The following is an 18,571-nucleotide window of genomic DNA, read 5'->3' as shown; positions in this document are numbered from 1 at the left end:
TCTTTCTCTCCTCTTCTCTGTCTTCCCCTCCTCTCTCCATTTCTCTCTGTCCTATCCAACAACGAATTGCGTCAACAAGGGCAATAATAATAACCACAACGAAACTACAACAAGGGCAACAAAAGGGGGAAAAAATGGCCTCCAGGAGCAGTGGATTCATGGTGCAGGCACCGAGCCCAGCAATAAAAAAAAAATATATATATATATATATATATATATAAAAAAATGTAGGGAGCAAGGACTCAGTAGAACACAAATATTCCCATCTGTAAGGACCCAGGATTGAGTCCCTGGCCACCACACTGGGAGTAACAGGCAGAGGGGAAGCTTCATGAGTGATGGGGCAGAGTTACACTATCTCTTCTTCTCCGTATCTCTCTCTTTCTCTCTCTCTCTTGCCATCTTTTCCATTTTATTGGATAGGACAGAGAGAAATTGAGAGGGGAAGGGTGAGGTAGAGAGGGACAGAGAAAGATAGCCACCTACAGCCTTGCTTCACCCTTTGTGAAGGGAGCCCACCTCTGTGTGTCTTTATTCTTCCCTCCTTCATCTGGAGGAAAAAAAAAAAAAGAGGGAAAGTATCCAGTGGGGCACTGGGATTAGTAAAATCATGCAGGCAATGAACTTCTGGCTAAGTCCTAGTAGCAAAAGCAGAAGCAAAACACAAACGCATGCACGCAATAAAGCCTTCATGTGTTGTACCCTGTCACATTTCTATCATTTTAACTGGTAAGCCAGTAACATTTCACTTTGAGAAATAGAACTGAAGGGGGCGCACCCAGTTGAGCACACACACACACACACACACACACACTGCCATGCTCATGGACTTCTAGCTCAAGTTCTCTCTGTTCTATCAAAAAAAAAAAAAAAAAAATCAAAATTTGAATTAAAAAAAAATTCAGAGCGTGGATCCATCTTCTCTCCCTGCTAAAGATAAACTAAGCATGTTACCATTTTTGAGATTATTCTGGGCATGCACTCACTCCAAAGGATGACAACAAGCTAAGAGTGGTTAGGAGGACCCAACGCACAGGAGGGAGGGAGAAGATTCCAGAGGAGGTGCGCCACCAGAGCGAGGGGAGGGTCTCAGTGGCTCTAGGTGAAGCAGCTGCCTGAGACGGGCTGTCAGTGGTGTTTGCGATTCTGAGGATTCATGTTCTCAGGACTGAGCACACTCACCCGGCCCTAGGTTTTGGTCTCTTTGGCTGGATCTCTTGCCACAAAAAATGTCTCCTTCTCATGGCCTGTCTGTTGAATTTTCATGAATGGCCATTATTACACAGTATGAACGTTTTCTTCCTGGAGATTCCAAGTAATTCCCAATACTTTCACTTCAGCTCTGGGGTTGTGGTTCCCTTAGTTTCATCTCGCTACTTACTTAGCATGCCTGGTGTGACCTTCACTTGAAAACCACTCAGTGAAGAGAATATTAAGAGACTAGTTCTGTCATGCAAGAGTGCTAACAGCCACACATCTTGCCCCTGGACCAGACAGTGAGATGGTGGGGCAGGCAGTGCGCCTTCTATAGGCAGAGAGCACAATGCCAATGGTGATTCGGGTCATGTTCCCAAGGTATTTGCTGCAATGTTACTGGCTGTACTTTAGATACTGTCTACTTTTGGCACTGCAGGACACATCACAACTAACACAGGGAGTTTAATAACACCAAGAATTCAGACCTGCCACTATGCTGTGCTAACACCAACTATCAGAGTTTAAAACATTCATTGGTGAGGGAGTTGGGCAGTGGTGCAGCGGGTTAGGCACAGGTGGCACAAAGAGCGAGGGCAGGTGTAAGGATCCTGGTTCGAGTCCCCGGCTCCTCACCTGCAGGAGAGTCACTTCACAGGCGGTGAAGCAGGTCTGCAGGTGTCTATCTTTCTCTCCCCCTCTCTTCTCCATTTCTCTCTATCCTATCCATCAATAACAACAATAGTAACTACACTAAAATAACAAGGGTAACAAAAGGGAATAAATAAATATAAAAAAAATAAATCTTAAAAAAAAAAGTTGTAGGGTTTACTGCTGATGGACTGGTAATCTTCCACTAAAGACATTAATTCTTTGGGACAGAATGGAGGTGGCCATGCTAGTGGAGCACGTAGAGGAGACTGACAACAACAGGAGGGGCTTCATTCACAGGCAGAATATAGAAGACTAACGCAAATGAACTGACGGAGAATATCATCACCACAGTCTCTCTCTCTGCCTTTGAGAGAACTATGGTGGAGATGAGGGGGGAGAAAGGGGGCGTGTCTAGTGGTGGTGAGTATGGCCATACATATACACACACACTGACGAGAAACTATAAAACCCTAACCCTGAAATCTCGCAATGCTGTAGACCTATGGTTAAATCACTAAAAATGGGAATAAGGCATACAAAACTCATTAAATTGAACCAGGGGTCTCTATGCCTTGATCATATCAGGGAAATAAGAACTACAGAAGTAACTTTCTCTAGATTCAATTCATGGCATCAAAAGAGAGAGAGAGACAGAGAGAGAGAGAGGGAGAGAGAGCAGTGGGAGAAAGGGCCTATCCTGGAAAAAAAGAGAAAGAAAAGAAAGAGGAAGGAAGGAAGGGAGAAAGAAGAAGAAGAAGAAGAAGAAGCTAGAGATGAGAAACAGGCCAAAGATGAAAACAGCAGCGCTCACGTACTGAAGAACAGGATCAAGAGCTGGGGGCTGGCACACCCAGTCAAGTGCATATAGTACTATGAACAAGGACCCATGCAAGGACCCAGGTTCAAGCCCTAGCTCCCCACCTGAAGGAGTAATGCTTCACGGTTGGTGAAGCAGGTCTACAGATGTCTATCTTTCTCTCACCCTCTGCCCTCTCAATTTCTCTCTATTCTATGGAATAAAATGGAAAGAAAAATATATGGCCACCAGGAGTGGTGTATTTGTATTGCCGGCACTGAGCCCTAGCGATAACCCTGGTGGGGAAAAAAAAATCATGATCTGGGGACCAAGTTGATGGGGAGAAGACATGATATAGGAACTGCCTTAGGAAGCTGTGTCGTATCTTCCAATCCCAAATGGGAAGATTTCCCTATTTCTAAAATTTTCTCCTTCCTTCACAGGAGTGCACTATCACCAATACCAGAAAAAGCATTTATTTGGACACAGATTTAAAAAAAAGAAAAGAAAAGCTTTTGATCATGTCCTCAAAGTCCAATCCCCCTCCCCCCTGCCACCACCACTGAGGGAATGAAAGGAGAAAAAAATGTAGCCTCCTCTGGACCTTCGATTAACATCAGTATGCATCTACAAAATACTTGGCTCCATCAAGTCAACAAGACACAGTTTGAAAATGATGCCCATGTGCAGCGATCTGCCAGATGACAAGCAGAGCGGCAAAGGCATTTAAGCACCTATTTCTAGATTCTTTGTTTTCACTCTCTCTTTCACAACCCGTCTCTTCTTCTTCTTCTTTTTTTTAAATAAAGATACATACACACACACTAAATCTTCAAGTAAATGGGCAATTTTGCATATCACTTAGAAAAACAAAATTGCAGGGATCAGGAAAACTGCACAGCAGTTAGCAAACCTGACTTGCACACCCAAGGCCCCAGAGGCCAGAGGTTCAAGCCCTGGCACCAACCACCATATGCCAGAGCAGAGCAGTGCTCTGGTATTCCTTGTGCATGCACACATAAACATCAGTACATTTAGTTTTTAAAATAAAAACGCGAGGCGATGATAGAGGGTGGGGAGTTAAAGACACACGGTGTAATTCTAGGGCCTTACAGCTGCCTCAGTCCCGAGTAAGGCTGTCTTCCCTTAGCGTTGCGATCTAAGTTCCACACTGAGGGTCACAGCTCTGCTTTGAATTCCCAGCTTATGTCGCTACGTGTTGCCACCTTGATGCTATTTAGACAGTTTTCTTTTAATGCTCAGACAGTGAACTGTGTGCCTTTAAACAGACTTTTATTTGACAAGAGTATATCCCCTCAGATCTGAAGCTCCACTAACTGTGTGTGCTCCAGCTGTATTACACTCCGTTAGAATGAACCTGGTTGCAAGTTTGAGCAACACTCCACACACAGACATTCCAAAGCGGGGGGTGGGGGATGGGGGGATGCACAGGAAGAATTTGGGGTCATTTAGCTGAACATGAAAACGCACAAGTGTTCAAGCCTAACATCTAAGGAGGGGCCTCTCTGAACTCCAGCTTGAGAACAAGATTATTTTGTTTTAAACATTTAGTTGCATGCTGTTGCTGTACCCTAGCCGGGTCTTGGAATGAAAGCTGGAAAACTCAGAGCCCTACTCTATGTTCTTCGTTCCCAGCCATGTTCCTATGAGAAAACCATATTAATGAGCTTGCAAGTGAGCACCCAACAGGGAAATGTCACAAACAAGAGAGGCTAATGCCCCAGAAAATCAAATAACTGAACACTTGGCTGATTGTGGTGCTGTTCATATTTATAATAAAAAAGATGGAGGCGGGGGACTCCAATCCACTAATTCTGAAGGGGTCAACACCTTGCTGAACAAAACAACTCATTTATTTATGTTCCGAAATCTCCAGATGATAAATTACATTGATGCTAATCACTCCAATGCCTACTACACAATTAATAGCTGTACTCACCAAAAACTTAAGGATTATTAAAGTACGACAGCATACACATCTGGCTTTTTTTTTCCCCCACATAATTGGACACAAGGATTTCTCCTCGTAACACAAATGAGGGTCCTAGCAAACACTGCACGGCCCTGTGTTCAATTAATTAGGATTTTAAGTCCATGAGACAAAAGCGCCGCTGAGCTGGAGGTCAGGCCTTGGCTTCCACTCAGTGTGCACCCCACTTCCTGTGGAGAAGTGCAAGCCTCCCCTTCACCGGACACTTCCTCCCTGTGCCTGTCACACTTGTGAAGTAAGATCTTCAGTGGAAAACATTGTCAGTTTTCATTATTCCATTTCTCCCCCCTCCCTTTTCTTTTAATACCACTTTTAAAAGGCATTGCTGAGAGTGAATATTGAAATTAACTAGCTGTCACTTAACCCTGTTCCCCTTGTGTTTAATATCTGTCTGTCTTAGATGAGAGGGGTTTCCACAAGCCTTGTGGATTAGGCTGGAGCCAGTGAGTGAACCTTATGGGTTAGGCTGGAGCCAGTGAGTGAACCTACTACCAATTCTACCAGCTTAGATGTGTCCCTGAGGAAGTCTTATTTACCCAGGGTAGATGGAGCCTTTCTTAGAGCTCCAGGGATGAGGTCAGGATTCCCTGGTGGTGAAGTGAATGAATGTTTATCACGGATAGTGTATTCAATCCGTTGAGGTGGCGAAAGGAAAGACATTAAAAGGAAGAGTTGTATATTTACACTAATGTTGATCAGATAAAGTATACATGGCCCACAAGACTCACTTTCTAGATATCATTACACAGGTCTTGGTTACGTTAAAGCCTTATGCAGTACTTTAAGACAAAAATCCAGAGGAGACAAGAATTAAGGATTGTCCAATGGACAGACTGAATCTAGTGCAAGTGGCCAACAAATGACTCAAGTTAGGAGAGAACTGTGGGGCAAAATGACTTGTAAGAAATACGTGACACTCTATCAGCCACCCCATCATCTGGAGCCCTATTCAGGGAGTCCTGAGAGTCCAAACAGATGATGGGCCAAGACCTCAAATAAGTCCCTCTCTCCATTGTTACTGGTCATCTCTATCAGGAAAAACAAAACAGACCCCTTTGTGGGCCCCCATAGGACCTTGCCCTCAACTTGGATCAACAATGGTAGAGAATGTTCCATCCTCCAGAAGGAGGCTGGACAACATACTCTATGCTACATCTGAGGAAGATGGGTCCTAATATTGGGGCAGTTTGGAATGTTCCTACTCATGACCACACAATGTGAGCTCAGATCTACAGGGATACAGAGGTCACATAGGCTCCTAAGCTGAGTATGGGCCCCAGATCACATCAAATCTATGGGGTTAATAGTCAACAATATTTATACCCCTTTCCCTACTCTCTTCCCTGATCCAGCTTTCTGTTCCTTTTTGCAGCCATGACATCATCTCCCCAGACAATAACTTGGGTCCACCTGCATATCAGATTTCAGGCTCAGGCAAAAAAAAACAAAACAAAACCAAAAGGCAAAAACAAACAACAACAACAACAAAAAAACCACTAGTATTGCCACAGGCCCTTTGGAATATAACTAAAATATGCCTACTAGCTATCTAAAAAAACTGAGCCTCCCCACCCCAACTCTTTATCTGCACTATTCGAGCCTTTAGGTTCATGATTAGTCAACAATTTGCTTGGCTTTATATGTTAACTCTCTTTTCAGCCACCAGGTTCTAGATGCTAGCATGATGCCAATCAGACTTCCCTGGACAAACAACCTGACCATTGTGTCCTGGAGCTCGAATTCCCCAGAACCCTTCCCCACTATGGAAAGAGAGAGGCAGGCTGGGAGTATGGATCGACCTGTCAACGCCTGTGTTCAGAGGGGAAGCAATTACAGAAGCCAGACCTTCCACCTTCTGCATCCCACAATGACCTTGGGTCCATACTCCCAGAGGGATAAAAAATAGGAAAGCTACCGGGGGAGGGGATGGGATACAGAGTTCTGGTGTTGGGAATTGTGGAGTTACACCGCTCTGATCCTGGTTTTGTCAATGTTTCCTTTTTTGTAAATAAATTAAAATTAAAAAAAAGAAATATGTGACATTGTTCATCTTGTCTAGTGACTGAGTGATGAACAGCTTTTTAAAGGTGGTCAATGGTCCCCCAGAAGGTTAACAATGAATGGTTGACTCGAAGGGTTTGGGGCAAGTAGATAGGATTCTAGCATTACTCCTCACAGGATATCCCCAAGTTATCCATCCAGGGAGGTGGGTTACTTGAGTTTAAGCACTCAAGCATCTCCTTTGCTGAGAGCCAGCAAGACATAACACTGCTTGTCTACAGAGAACACGCTCACAGGTGGGGATGGGGTTGAGTTGCCAACACCAATGGCCAATGAAGACTTGCTTGAGATCTCTGAAGCGTGAAGCTTTTGTATTGCAAGGCTGCAATTGAAGTTTAAGGGGAGTCAGACTTCTGGGAAATGCAGAGAATTCCCATTATGCGTGAAGGAGAAACTTGAAGGGACTTCTGGCACAGTCTGCAAAGTTCTCTGTGGTGCTCTAGGAAGGGAGGGTAGTGACTCAAGTTAGCTGACTTTCTTGAGCCGAGGGAGTCTTATTTAAGATGTCATACCAGACTCTAAAGGCTCATTATGATTAATGGAACACTGAGATTTTTAACCTTTAGTGCAAAAGACTTGTTGCCTTACATGCCTTCCTAGAAATGGAGTATTAAGAATGTGTGTGTGATTAAATTTCTTTATTGGGGGACTAATGGTTTAGAATCGAAAGTAAAATACAATAGTTTGTACATGTGTAACATTTCTCAGTTTTCCACACTGCAATTCAACCCCCTCTAGGTCCTCCTCTGCCATCATGTTCCAGGACCTGAATCCTCCCCCCCCCCACCCCAGAGTCTTTTAGTTTGGGGCAATACACCAAGTGTGTGTGTTGTTTGCATTTAATAAAAAAGAACAAGGTGTTGGTGGCTAGACGGCAGTGCACTGGGTTAAGTGTACATAGTGTTAAGTGTAAGGAACCATCTAAGAATCCTGGTTCAAGGCCCTGGTTCCCCACATGCAGGGGCATCGCTTCTCTCTCCCTCTATATCTCTCCCCTCCCCTCTCAGTTTCTCTTTGTTCTATCAACAAAATCTAAAAATGGCACATGGGCAGTGGCTTCATAGTGCCAACACCAAGCACCAGTTATATAACCCCGGAAGCAAAAAAAAAAAAGGTATCCTATAAAAGGTGCTATATTAGGGCCTTGGGAGGTGGCTCAGTGGGTCGAGCATACCACTTAGAAATTTTGAGGCTCTGGGTACAATCCCCAGCACCACCTGGGGGGGCCATGGACAGCACCAAGGGTGAAAACAGGTGGTGCTCCCTGGATGAGGAGCTATGCTTTGGCGTTTCTCTTTTCTCTGTGTCTCAAAATACAGAATGCCTTGTGCCAAGTTCCCATGTGGAACTTCAGTCCTTTTCTTAGAAGGACAGCTATGAGAATTGACAGGAAAGGGAATATAAAGCTTATGAAGGCCCTTGTAAGTCTTCAATGGGGAGGAGGTGAAGTGAGTGAACTATTTTGCTTCGGGGAGTAAGTCTAAGTTTGTAGGTGGATGGATAGGTCTGTGATTTCATTTAGGAGACACTCTGGGCAATGACTGAAAGAGTTTAGGGGTGGGAACTGGCTGAATATCTACCCAGGTCTCACAAAGGAGCTGATGTATTATTAAAGCTAATGGGCCCCTACAAGGCACGTTAATGGATATTAAGTTTGCTTAAATGAATTACATATTAACAAAGTCACAAGAAATCTACTATCTGCCAATTTAGATAATATCCGATCATTTCTGTTTTCCCATTATAGGGACATTATACCACAATAGTTTTAGTGATATGAAAATTATAAGCATGATGCCATTAATGAACCTACATAATGAAGTATATGAAATGAATTATTAAGGGGAAAAAAAAAACCTTGCATTATGTAAAGTTGAATGGAGCCAGGCTCACAGAGTAAGAGAAGGCTGGACTGAGATGGTCTCCTAATTTTTTTTTTTCCTCCCCATACTTGACTGTAGCCAAAAGGTCAAGAAAGCAACAGAAGCAACATTTCATAACTTTCCCTGCCCCCCCCCAACCTCCACATTTCTCAGATAATTGAGAGATGTGATAAAGACGGGCAGTGGGTTGCTGTTCACACTTCCTAACTGCTGGAGTCTGTAAATGTGGCCAAATACTGGGAAACGGCTGGCTGGAGACGAGAGGTGAGTAAGTGTATATGTTACTGCAGTGACTTCATTATGGATAATGTGGGCGGGTCCTACATATCATGATCAGTGACCTAAGAAGACAGGAGTCCACGCTAAGATGGACACAGACCCACTAGGGGAAGCTAGCCCACCCGCTAGCCAAGAAATGTTCGGAGCTACCTAAAGCCAGGAAAGGTCAAGGATTCTCTCCTACCGGACACATTTATGTCAGATTCCGATTTATAGATCTGTGAAAAATAGGTATATTTCTGTCATTTTTACATCGAAGGGTTTGGAGTCGATGACTGTTCTGGGGCTCCTAGAAAATGAATTTGGGGATCCACAGAAGGCGAGGATTTTTCCCTTTATCACACACCCAGGCACTGACATTCCGGACATCTGTCACACTGTCACTCTGAAGACTCAAATCACCTGGCATTTTTCAGTGTTCATGAAGCTGCAGAAACCTTTTAGCAGTTAAACAAATAAATAAACAGTAAGCTGGCTACTTGGCAATGACCTTGGTGCAAGGATTTCTTGGTGGAGAAAACAGATACTTTTGCCTTTCACAATGAGAAAAGTCTAGAAGAAGACATGAAAAGAGTGTCCGCAGGAGACAGCCTCACTCACTGGGATCTAGCTTTTATTGATGAAGTCATTAAGATTGTGGCACTGATCCCAAGAAGTTCCACTTTGAAGCTCAGTGCTAGAACTAGAGCTAAGAATGGAAGAGAGCTTGCAATTTAAAGCAAAATATTATTACAGAACGGGGATAAAAAAATCCCTTCCACAAAAATACAGTCTGTATGATGGGGTTAATAAAGTGGGAGGAATTACCCTAGATTTTGAAGTTGGCATAGAAATGAGTACCGTTGATATTCACAGGATTTAATTAATTAAGCTGTGTGCCAGCACAGATTGAAATAATTTTAAAAACTTTTACATTTGGGTTATTAAATGTGGGATTTTCAAGATCCTTATTGGCACTCTGACATATAGCCATGTTTTCCAGTCAAATCGTCTTCAGATTATTTTTCTCCCATGAAGACTAAGATGTAACTTCTACCAATATTATATAAAACATGTGTCTTCCATACATGGCTTTCTGAAGTGTTCTCAAGTGGTTGTTTCTCTTTGTCCTCAGAATAAAATGACTCAGGTACTGCCATGGTTTGAAAGCTTGTGGCTCTGTATTCCTAGGCTGAAATCCTGGAGCCTGTGGGGATGGATGGTAATAGGTGTGGAGCCTTTGAGAGGTGCTTAGGCTGTGAGGGTGAGTGCGGATGGAGTTCGGTCATTTTATAAAAAGAGGCTCCAGAGTGTCCTCTAGCCCTTCTGCCATGCGAAGACAGAGAAGTCAAAACTAGGAAGCAAGGAGAGACAGAGGAAGCTGCCACCAGACCACGTGGGCACCGCGATCTTTAATGTCCCAGTCTCAAGGACTAGGAGGCCCTCTGGAAACTCCAGATTGCACGGGACTGTGCTACAGCACCCGAGTGGACTAAGGCAGGGTACTCACACTGGACTTCCAGGTAGCGCTGGGTCTGCATGTTGCCGGTGACGGCCGGGTGCTCCACCTGGCAGATCAGGGGGACGCCGTCATCCTCCTTGTGCACCTTCAGCATCAATTGGCTGGTCACGGTGTACATGTCTGACCACTCCTCCACCTCCGACTTGCCTGGGTGACACGGAAGGGGCAGGGGCACCAGGGTTGAGTGGGTTTCCTGCTTTCTTTCTCCTCCCACCCCCACTCCCCCCACAACCTTTTTAATGGCAGGCTAATGGCTACAGTACGGAGGCCAACACGTGGGTACCATGTTTCATCTCTCTGTGATAGGTGCGTCACGAAGGGCACTCTCACCCTCCAGCTTAGATCCCTTTCCACCATCGCCTACCTGGAATCAGTGCTCCTTTCTCTGGTTTTTCCCCCACTGTGCCCCAACCTTCCTACTCTAATGAATATGATGGAAGTCACATGGGGTAAGAGGAATCAGTAATCAGTTGGCCAATAACTGATAAAATAGTCATCTCCCTACTTTTCACCTTTGCAGGGATATATATATATATATATATATATATATATATATATATAGCTTCAGAGCACTACTTCGCCCCAATTTATGGTGGTGCTGGGAATTGAATCTGGGACCTTTGGTGCCTCAGGCATGAGAGTCTTCACATAACCATTACGTTCTCGCCCCAGTCCACAGGATCATATTTAAGGCAAAATGGATTCCACATAATACACAGCATTTCTGCTCAAATCCATTACATGCATCTCTCCTCTCCTCAAGCCTTCCACTAAATGACAGTTGCACATTGCACCACTTTTGACATCTGGCTGCTGGTGACATTCAGGAGGAGGAAAAGTGCCTTTCACCCCTTCGATCATCAGGACTTGAAACAGCCACTAGGCTGTTATGTGGTCTGAAAATTCCAGGACATCCTCCAAATCCCTGAAGTCATTCAATCAGTGGTGGGGATATAAACAACCCCCTTCACCCACGCCCATTAGCAACGATTAAGAGGGAAAGAAACTGAAATAGATTTACATAATTGAAATTGCAATGAAACTGGGTAAACTCTGAGACTTTTGGATGGCAGAAAGAAAAAACTAAACCCACACAGACAGACGGTGGTGGTGGACACAGCAAAGATATAGGCTGCTGGCCAGATGGTGGTCATGTCCAAGAACACCCCGCAAAGGGGGGAGGAGGCTTCCGGAGCAGATGAATAGACCCAGGCGGGCCCTTTCCTGAACTCAGCTCTACCAAGGACATGGTGCACCATTAACTCTCTTTTAATGTTTTGTACTTATCGGCACACATTTAATGGCTCAGTTCACTTAGAAAAGCAGAGGGGAAATGAGAAACTCCTTCCTTCCAAAGCCATACCTTGCAAAGACAAGATTGAAACAGGGTAAGTTTTTTTTTCCCTTCTTCTTTTTCTTCTTCTGGAACTTTAGGCTTTATATATAGATTTATCTGTTTCAAGATAAAGATTTTGATGTCCCCTTTCTAAAAGGCCTTATTCTTTCCTTCCTGGCCCTCTTAACTTATTGAATAAACACACAAGGAGTACCTATCTTGGTCCAGTTACACTTTGCAAAGATTTACTACTCTCATTACTGCAAGAATTCCACAAAGCTTGTCATATTAATATTCCCATTTGGGAGTGAGGGAGATAGCATAATGGTCATGTGAAAAGAATCTCATGCCTGAGGCTCCAAAGTCCCAGGTTCGATCCCCACACCACCATAAATCAGAGCTGAGCAGAGCTCTGATCTCTCATAAACATCCCCACTTTACAAGCAATTGAGGAACACAGTTAACACTTCTGCCAAGTGTCTGCCTGGTCCTTTGTCCAGAGTACCACATGCGAGGCAATCAGGGAAAGGAAGGAGTGGCAACGATAAATGCAGAAGGAACTTAAAGTAACTAAAGAAAGAAAAAAGTACCCCTTTAGCCAGTGCAATGGCCAAGATGGCAGCTATTTGAGGCTACAGGACTGGACGCTGAGATGGGCTGGTACCAAGGGGAAGCCAAAGGGAGCATCACACAAAAGTTCAAACTTTGCAAAAGAATAGGCTGAGGAAATGACAGCTTTCTCAAAAGAAAAAAAAAAGGGGGGGGGGGAGTGCCTGCAAATTCACAGCTTAGATAAAACTCCTGATCTATGACTATAACAACCTTTGAAGAAAAGCACACAGTCAGCTCAGTAGACGGCACATGACCTGGAACTCATCCAGGGGAAGACAGACACTTTTTTTTTTTAAAATCTATGACAGGAGAATTTAGAGTTCTGACTGGCTCTGCACTAGAAGGTAAAAGTAATGAGAGTTAAGGGTACACAGGGACAGGCTGAGCTCAGGAAGCCCCTTTCATACTTGTTCTTCCTGGTCTAAAACCTTCTACTCTAGGGGGCTGGGTGGTGACACAGCAGGTTAAGTGCACATGGCACAAAGCGTAAGGACCCGGTTTGAGCCCCAGGCTCCCCACCTGCAGGAGTGTTGCTTCACAGGCAGTGAAGCAGGTCTGCAAGTGTTTATCTTTCTCTCCCCGTCTTCCCCTCCTCTCTCAATTTCTCTCTGTCGTATCCAACAACAATGACAACAGGAACAACAACAGCAAAAACAAAGATAAACAACAAGGGAAACAAAAAGGAAAACAGTGGATTTGTAGTGCAGGCACTGAGTCCTAGCAATAAGCCTGGAGGCAAATAAAATAAAATAAAGCCTTCTACTTTATAGGTCAACTTCTTTTCAAGTCTCTGAAAAAGTCTAGCAACACATGGATGATCATAAATCCTCAAACTACAGAATGAGGATGTGATTAGCAGAATAAAATGCCACCTTTAGTCACTGGCCATATACCCTACCTACATAAGTGTTTTTGTCATAGGGGAATGTTGGACATCTGTTATTGACTTGTACAAAGATGAGCCCCTATTAGAATCAAGGGCTGACACCATGCCTTACCTTTCAGCTCCTTGTTCCCTTTGAACCATCTGATAGTCGTGGCTGGTTTGCTGGCCATGGCAGTGCAGTTGACTTCGATCTCCTCGCCTTCCACGGCAGTATCTTTCTGGATATCGATGATTAGATTGCGCGGTGGGACTGCAAAATGAAAAATCTATGCTTTTAAACAAATTCTGCTTCTGGACACTTCTACTAGTGAGATGTTAGTGCCATTACACAGAATGGGAATTTCAAAGGAACTGCTATTGGTGGGACAGGGGAGAATAGGGACTCACCACTGAAGTCAGTGAATTATACAACATGACCTGACGTAGAACTTTTCTCCCTAATTTAAAATGACCGGGATTCTATACCTCCATCATCAAGTCATAATAATGAAACATTAGATTAGTTACCAGTCATTAGAAAAGTGGCCAGAAAGAAAATACAAAATAGAGGAGTGCACACCATTAAGTTATTATCCTTACGTGGAAGTTTCTGAAAGGAGTATTTCTCATAGCAATAACCCCCACCTTCTGCACCCCCAAGATAATTTTGATCCATATTCCCAGTGGAGGAGAAGTGATAGGGGGGAAGATGACGAGAGGGCTCTGAACTGCAGCCCCATTCAGACCCGGAAAGAGAAGAGGAAAAAGGGAGAGACTTTTGGATATAGTAATAGGTGTGTGTATGACTTGGGAAGGAAGAGAAGATGTGACCTTAAAAAATGGGCAAATATATACATAGAGAGACAATAGTTGTAGAAATCATAGTTAACCCATATCTTCAACCTTAGGAGAACTGCTGTAGCTTCCAATGGAGGGATTGGGGATTCAGAATTCTGGTGGTGGGAACGTTGTGGAGTTGTACCCCTATTATCTTCTAATTTTGTAAATCAATAATAAATCATTATTAAAAAATAAAAAAAGGAAAGGAGCAAAACAAAACAGAAAAAGGAGTATTTCTCACTGAACTCAACCCTTGCATTTCAATCTTCATGTGAATGATTCCAAAGTCAACCAGCAAAGATCAAACACTTGGAGTCCCTTAAAAAAGTCACCATAAACACACAAAGAAAAATTGTGCCTCTGAACCAGTTCCATTCACTTAAAATTATTCAGAGATCCAGAATATACTCATGACCTCTAATGGATGGCGCAGCAATAAAACCCTTTGGATAGGAAGAGGAAATAGCAGAAAATGCCAATTAACATGCAGTAATTTTCCACAGTATGAAATCCAGTACTTTAGACTTTGGGAATCAAAGGTGAAAAAAAGACTATTACGTACTTACAGGTAGAGTTATGTATCAGAATTAAACCAGCTTTCTCTAGGCACATTAAATATGTATGTAATAAAATAGAAAAAGAATGGTTGGAGACCAAAATGTTGAGTATCAAATCAAGAATATGTAGAGAAGATGATGGAGAAGAAAGTAGTCATGTTTTATGAAACCAAGTTGGCAACAAAATTTCAATAAGGTACAACCTTACCTCAAGACTGAGCTTCTTGAAATAAAAATCATTAAGAATACTGAATTCAACAGGGTGACTCTAACCTGACCACCATGAATAAGCAAAGACAGTCCTGAGACTTAAGATTAATAAGTTTCTCAACTCGGAAGAGAAACAAGGAATTAAATATGAATAAACATGTCATCCTGATGATCAAGTTGAATAATAAATCTCTGATACTATTTCAATAAGTCATGAGATTAAACCACGTATTTGGGATTTCTTACTGTTCTAGTCCAACGTGAAAATTCTGCTACAGGAAGCTTTTCAGACTGAACAGAAGCAGATGAAAATTCCTATAGGGAATTATGTAAAAGAGAAACCATTTGCATATGTTGCATGTGTCTTGCAGCAAGATAGTGGGGTATAACTATTAGAGCAAAACAGGTCCCTGCCTTAGTTCCCCGTGTAAATGGAAAACAACACATTTGCTCAATTGGATGTGTTGCTAAAGTGATATGGCCCCAATGAGTAGTTAAACTATCCTGGCTTACATTAAAGAAGAAGGAGGAGGAGGAGGAGGAGGAGGAGGAGGAGGAGCAAGAGGAGGAGGAGCAAGAGGAAGAGCAGGAGGAGGAGGAGGAAGAGGAGGAGGAAGAGGAGGAGGAGGAGGAGGAGGAGGAGGAGGAGGAGGAGGAGCAGCAGCAGCAGCAGCAGCAGCAGCAGCAGCAGCAGCAGCAGCAGCAGCAGCAGCAGCAGCAGCAGCAGCAGCAGCAGCAGCATATACAGAAAGTCTAATATATCCAATTTAAAGTTGTACATCTGCCCCGAGTTTAAATAGACAGAGAAAGGCAGTGACAAAAGTAGTGGGGGAAACTCAGCAGGCTGTTTCTTCAGCACAGTTTATCCAAGCTCCACGACAATCAGGTGGGTTATACATTTTTATCACACACACACCAAACGACTTGACAGGGAATCTGCAGAGACTAGATGCTTAGCAGCAACACATACCATTGACTCCAGAGTGCAGCATAATAGAAATATGGAAAACAATCCTATTGTGAGAGCAAATGTCAGAGAAAAAGAATGCCTGGGCCTTACGAAAATAAGATTTTGGTGAGTGATGAGGAAGAAAGTAAGAAGGGATGAAAAAGAACCATCTAAGGATTATAGGTCTAGAAATGTCTTCCTAACACATGGAGAAGTCATAGTCAGAGAATAATCATTCCTTGTAAGGTCCAAATAAAAAGCAAAAGTGGTGAAAATCATTTGTGGTATTGACAGGTGTAAACACAAAACAAACAAACCAACAAAAACATATTATTGAGTAGCACAGCGCAGTATCAGGATGCTGAAAGCATGTTGGGATACTCAAGTTATGGACAGTGGCTCCCTTAGGATGATGACGAGGGCAGACAGCTATAAATACCATAATAGACCAAAGTCTTTTCCTGGAAATCAATGCAGAAGAAATAAGGAGAAAGTCTGATCTGCATGTATTACTTCGGAAGAAATGCCTCGATGGTCGCTGTAGCAATGTGGGAATTATGTTGATGGGAATAGATAGTTGTTAACAGATTATACCATAGAGCACTGCCAAGTCTTGTTGAGTCTCCAACACAGTCTCTGTCAAGTATTTCTTTTTCATGTCTATTTTTATCGGATAGGACAGAGAGAAACTGAGAGGGGTAGGGAAGAGAGAGAGAGAGAGAGATAGAGAGAGACTATTTCACTACTTGTCAAGTGTTCCACCTGTAAGTGGGGAGCAGGGACTCAAACCCTGCTCCTTGTACATGGTGTTCTCAACTGGGTGCCCCCATATTTCTATGTATGCCTGGGTGTCTTTCATGTATTTTCTCTCCTTTTTTTTGCTTCCAGGGTTATTGCTGGGGCTCAGTGCCAGCACTATGAATCCACTGCTCCTGGAGGCCATTTTTTCCCATTTTGTTGCTTTTGTTCTTGTTATTGCTGCTGCTGTTGTTTTTGTTGTTGGAAAGGATAGAGAGAAATCAAAGAGGAGGAGACGACAGAGGGGGGAGAGAAAGACAGACACCAGTAGACCTGCTTCCATCTGTGTAGCAAACCCCTGTAGGTGGGGAGCTGGGGGCTCGAATGGGGATCCAGTCCTTGCGCTTTGTGCCATGTGTGCTTAACCTGGTGCGCTACAGCCCAGTCCCATATTCTCTCCTTTTTATCTCATGTTGAGGCAGAAGGCAACAGTGCTCTCCTCATCACAGGTCTGGATTACTGACTGCTGGGGGTAGTATCCATATTAATCCACCATCTATTTCAACAGAGACGCTCCAAAGTTGCCTACTCTTTTAACATGATTCTCCCCTTTATCAATGTCGTGTCCTAGGACTAACACTTTGAAGAGCTGGATCACATTAAACTTTATGGCTAAAGGGAACATGTGGAAAATTTCACAACATGTTAGAAAATATGGCAATGTAGAATGATGGAGGACTTGTTGACTGCTGAGAAGTACATGCTGAGAAATAGGTAAAAGATTTTCCCCCCAAGTCTAGAGTTTTGTCAAGATTGTGAACAAGTGTTTCCAGTTTGGGGGACAGTGGGAGATGGTTTGGCTTGCAAATACAAAAACCAAAATCTATAATGTTATTCCTCATGGTTTATTGATACAAGTTCTAAAGCTTACCTCTCACAGATTTAATTTTTAGTGCAAGAAAGCTTAGGAAAAGGAGGTGATTTAAAATTTAAAATTTGGTTCTGTTAATTGTGCCCCATCTTCTCTTTAACTTCATTACATTTGCTCAAGTATTAAAAAGAGGTTAGCAAGTATAAAAATTTATAAGGAAAATGAATTACAACTGTTACCAATGAGAGAACATACTTATATGTGGTCTACAAAGATATACTTAGTAAAAACTACCTGCAGTTTAGAATGAAAGTAACATATGTTCAGTATAAAGAAGTACATGTTGTGGCAGACTTGGTTGAGTGTACACTTTGCCATGTGCAAGGATCCAGGTTCAAGCCCCCACTCCCCATCTGCAGGGGAACCTTTGTGGGCAGTGAAGCACTGCTGTAGGTATCCCTCTTTTACTCTCGCACTTCTATCTCAGTTTCTCTCCAGCTCTAGCCAATGAATGAATGAATGAATGAATATATATATATGTAAGTTTTTTTTTTTTAAGGAAGGTACATGTAGATGAAAATGTGAATGAAAAAAAAAATCACATAAAAGGAAACTGCAAAGAAATGTCAAGGTTCTTCACTGCCAGCCTCGAATCTCTAAGGGTGCTAATTATAAACATTACACCTACAGCATTAAAAAAGCCCAGCAATATCAAGATGAGTCATGTTAATTACAACAAAAGAGGAGTCTGAAAGCTGGTCCGTATGTGAAATCTTACTCTAAAGACCCTTTAAAATAATTAGGTTTTCCTGCTCTTGGAATCTTAAGAGTGAACACTGATTTTAGAAGGACAAGACTGTAATAATATTAGCTCTTATTATCAGCAACTACTTTAGTCTTACGGAAGGATATGCATTCCCTCTCTTGTTCATCTCCTCTGATGATCAGCAGTACAAAGAGAGTCCTACCCTATGATCTGGAGAAAGAAAACACACTTGTTGCAGATGGAAGGAGTGAATGAATATCCTCAGAGGTACCCAAATATATGCAAAATACTCAAGATGAGGTTTCGGTTTTTACACAGGTAGGATGATAAACATAAAAGTATCCAACAAATACTAGTCTCTATATCTTATAATCATGCTGAAATTTTTGCCGAATGCTTCAAATAATAGACACATGCACTCAAATGAGCATCTTTAACCTATCAAGAA

The 18,571-nt window shown here is 42.9% G+C and overlaps 1 protein-coding gene across 12 annotated transcripts in view; it reads right to left on the bottom strand.

The window, feature by feature from the left end:
* CADM1 (cell adhesion molecule 1) overlaps positions 1 to 18,571 on the bottom strand; it is a 411,245-nt gene that overhangs the window by 61,119 nt on the left and 331,555 nt on the right. For all 12 annotated transcript variants that reach the window (XM_060180023.1, XM_007522987.3, XM_060180017.1 and 9 more), the window contains exons 4-5: positions 13,326 to 13,463; positions 10,368 to 10,526 (exon numbers count right to left, since the gene is read on the bottom strand). In XM_060180023.1, the coding sequence (XP_060036006.1) occupies positions 10,368 to 10,526; positions 13,326 to 13,463 (297 nt within the window). The remainder of the gene's footprint in view (positions 1 to 10,367; positions 10,527 to 13,325; positions 13,464 to 18,571) is intronic.

The sequence above is a fragment of the Erinaceus europaeus genome, chromosome 20 (assembly GCF_950295315.1).
Source record: "Erinaceus europaeus chromosome 20, mEriEur2.1, whole genome shotgun sequence".
NCBI lineage: Eukaryota > Metazoa > Chordata > Mammalia > Eulipotyphla > Erinaceidae > Erinaceus > Erinaceus europaeus.
This window is presented reverse-complemented; position numbering and strand designations above follow the sequence as displayed.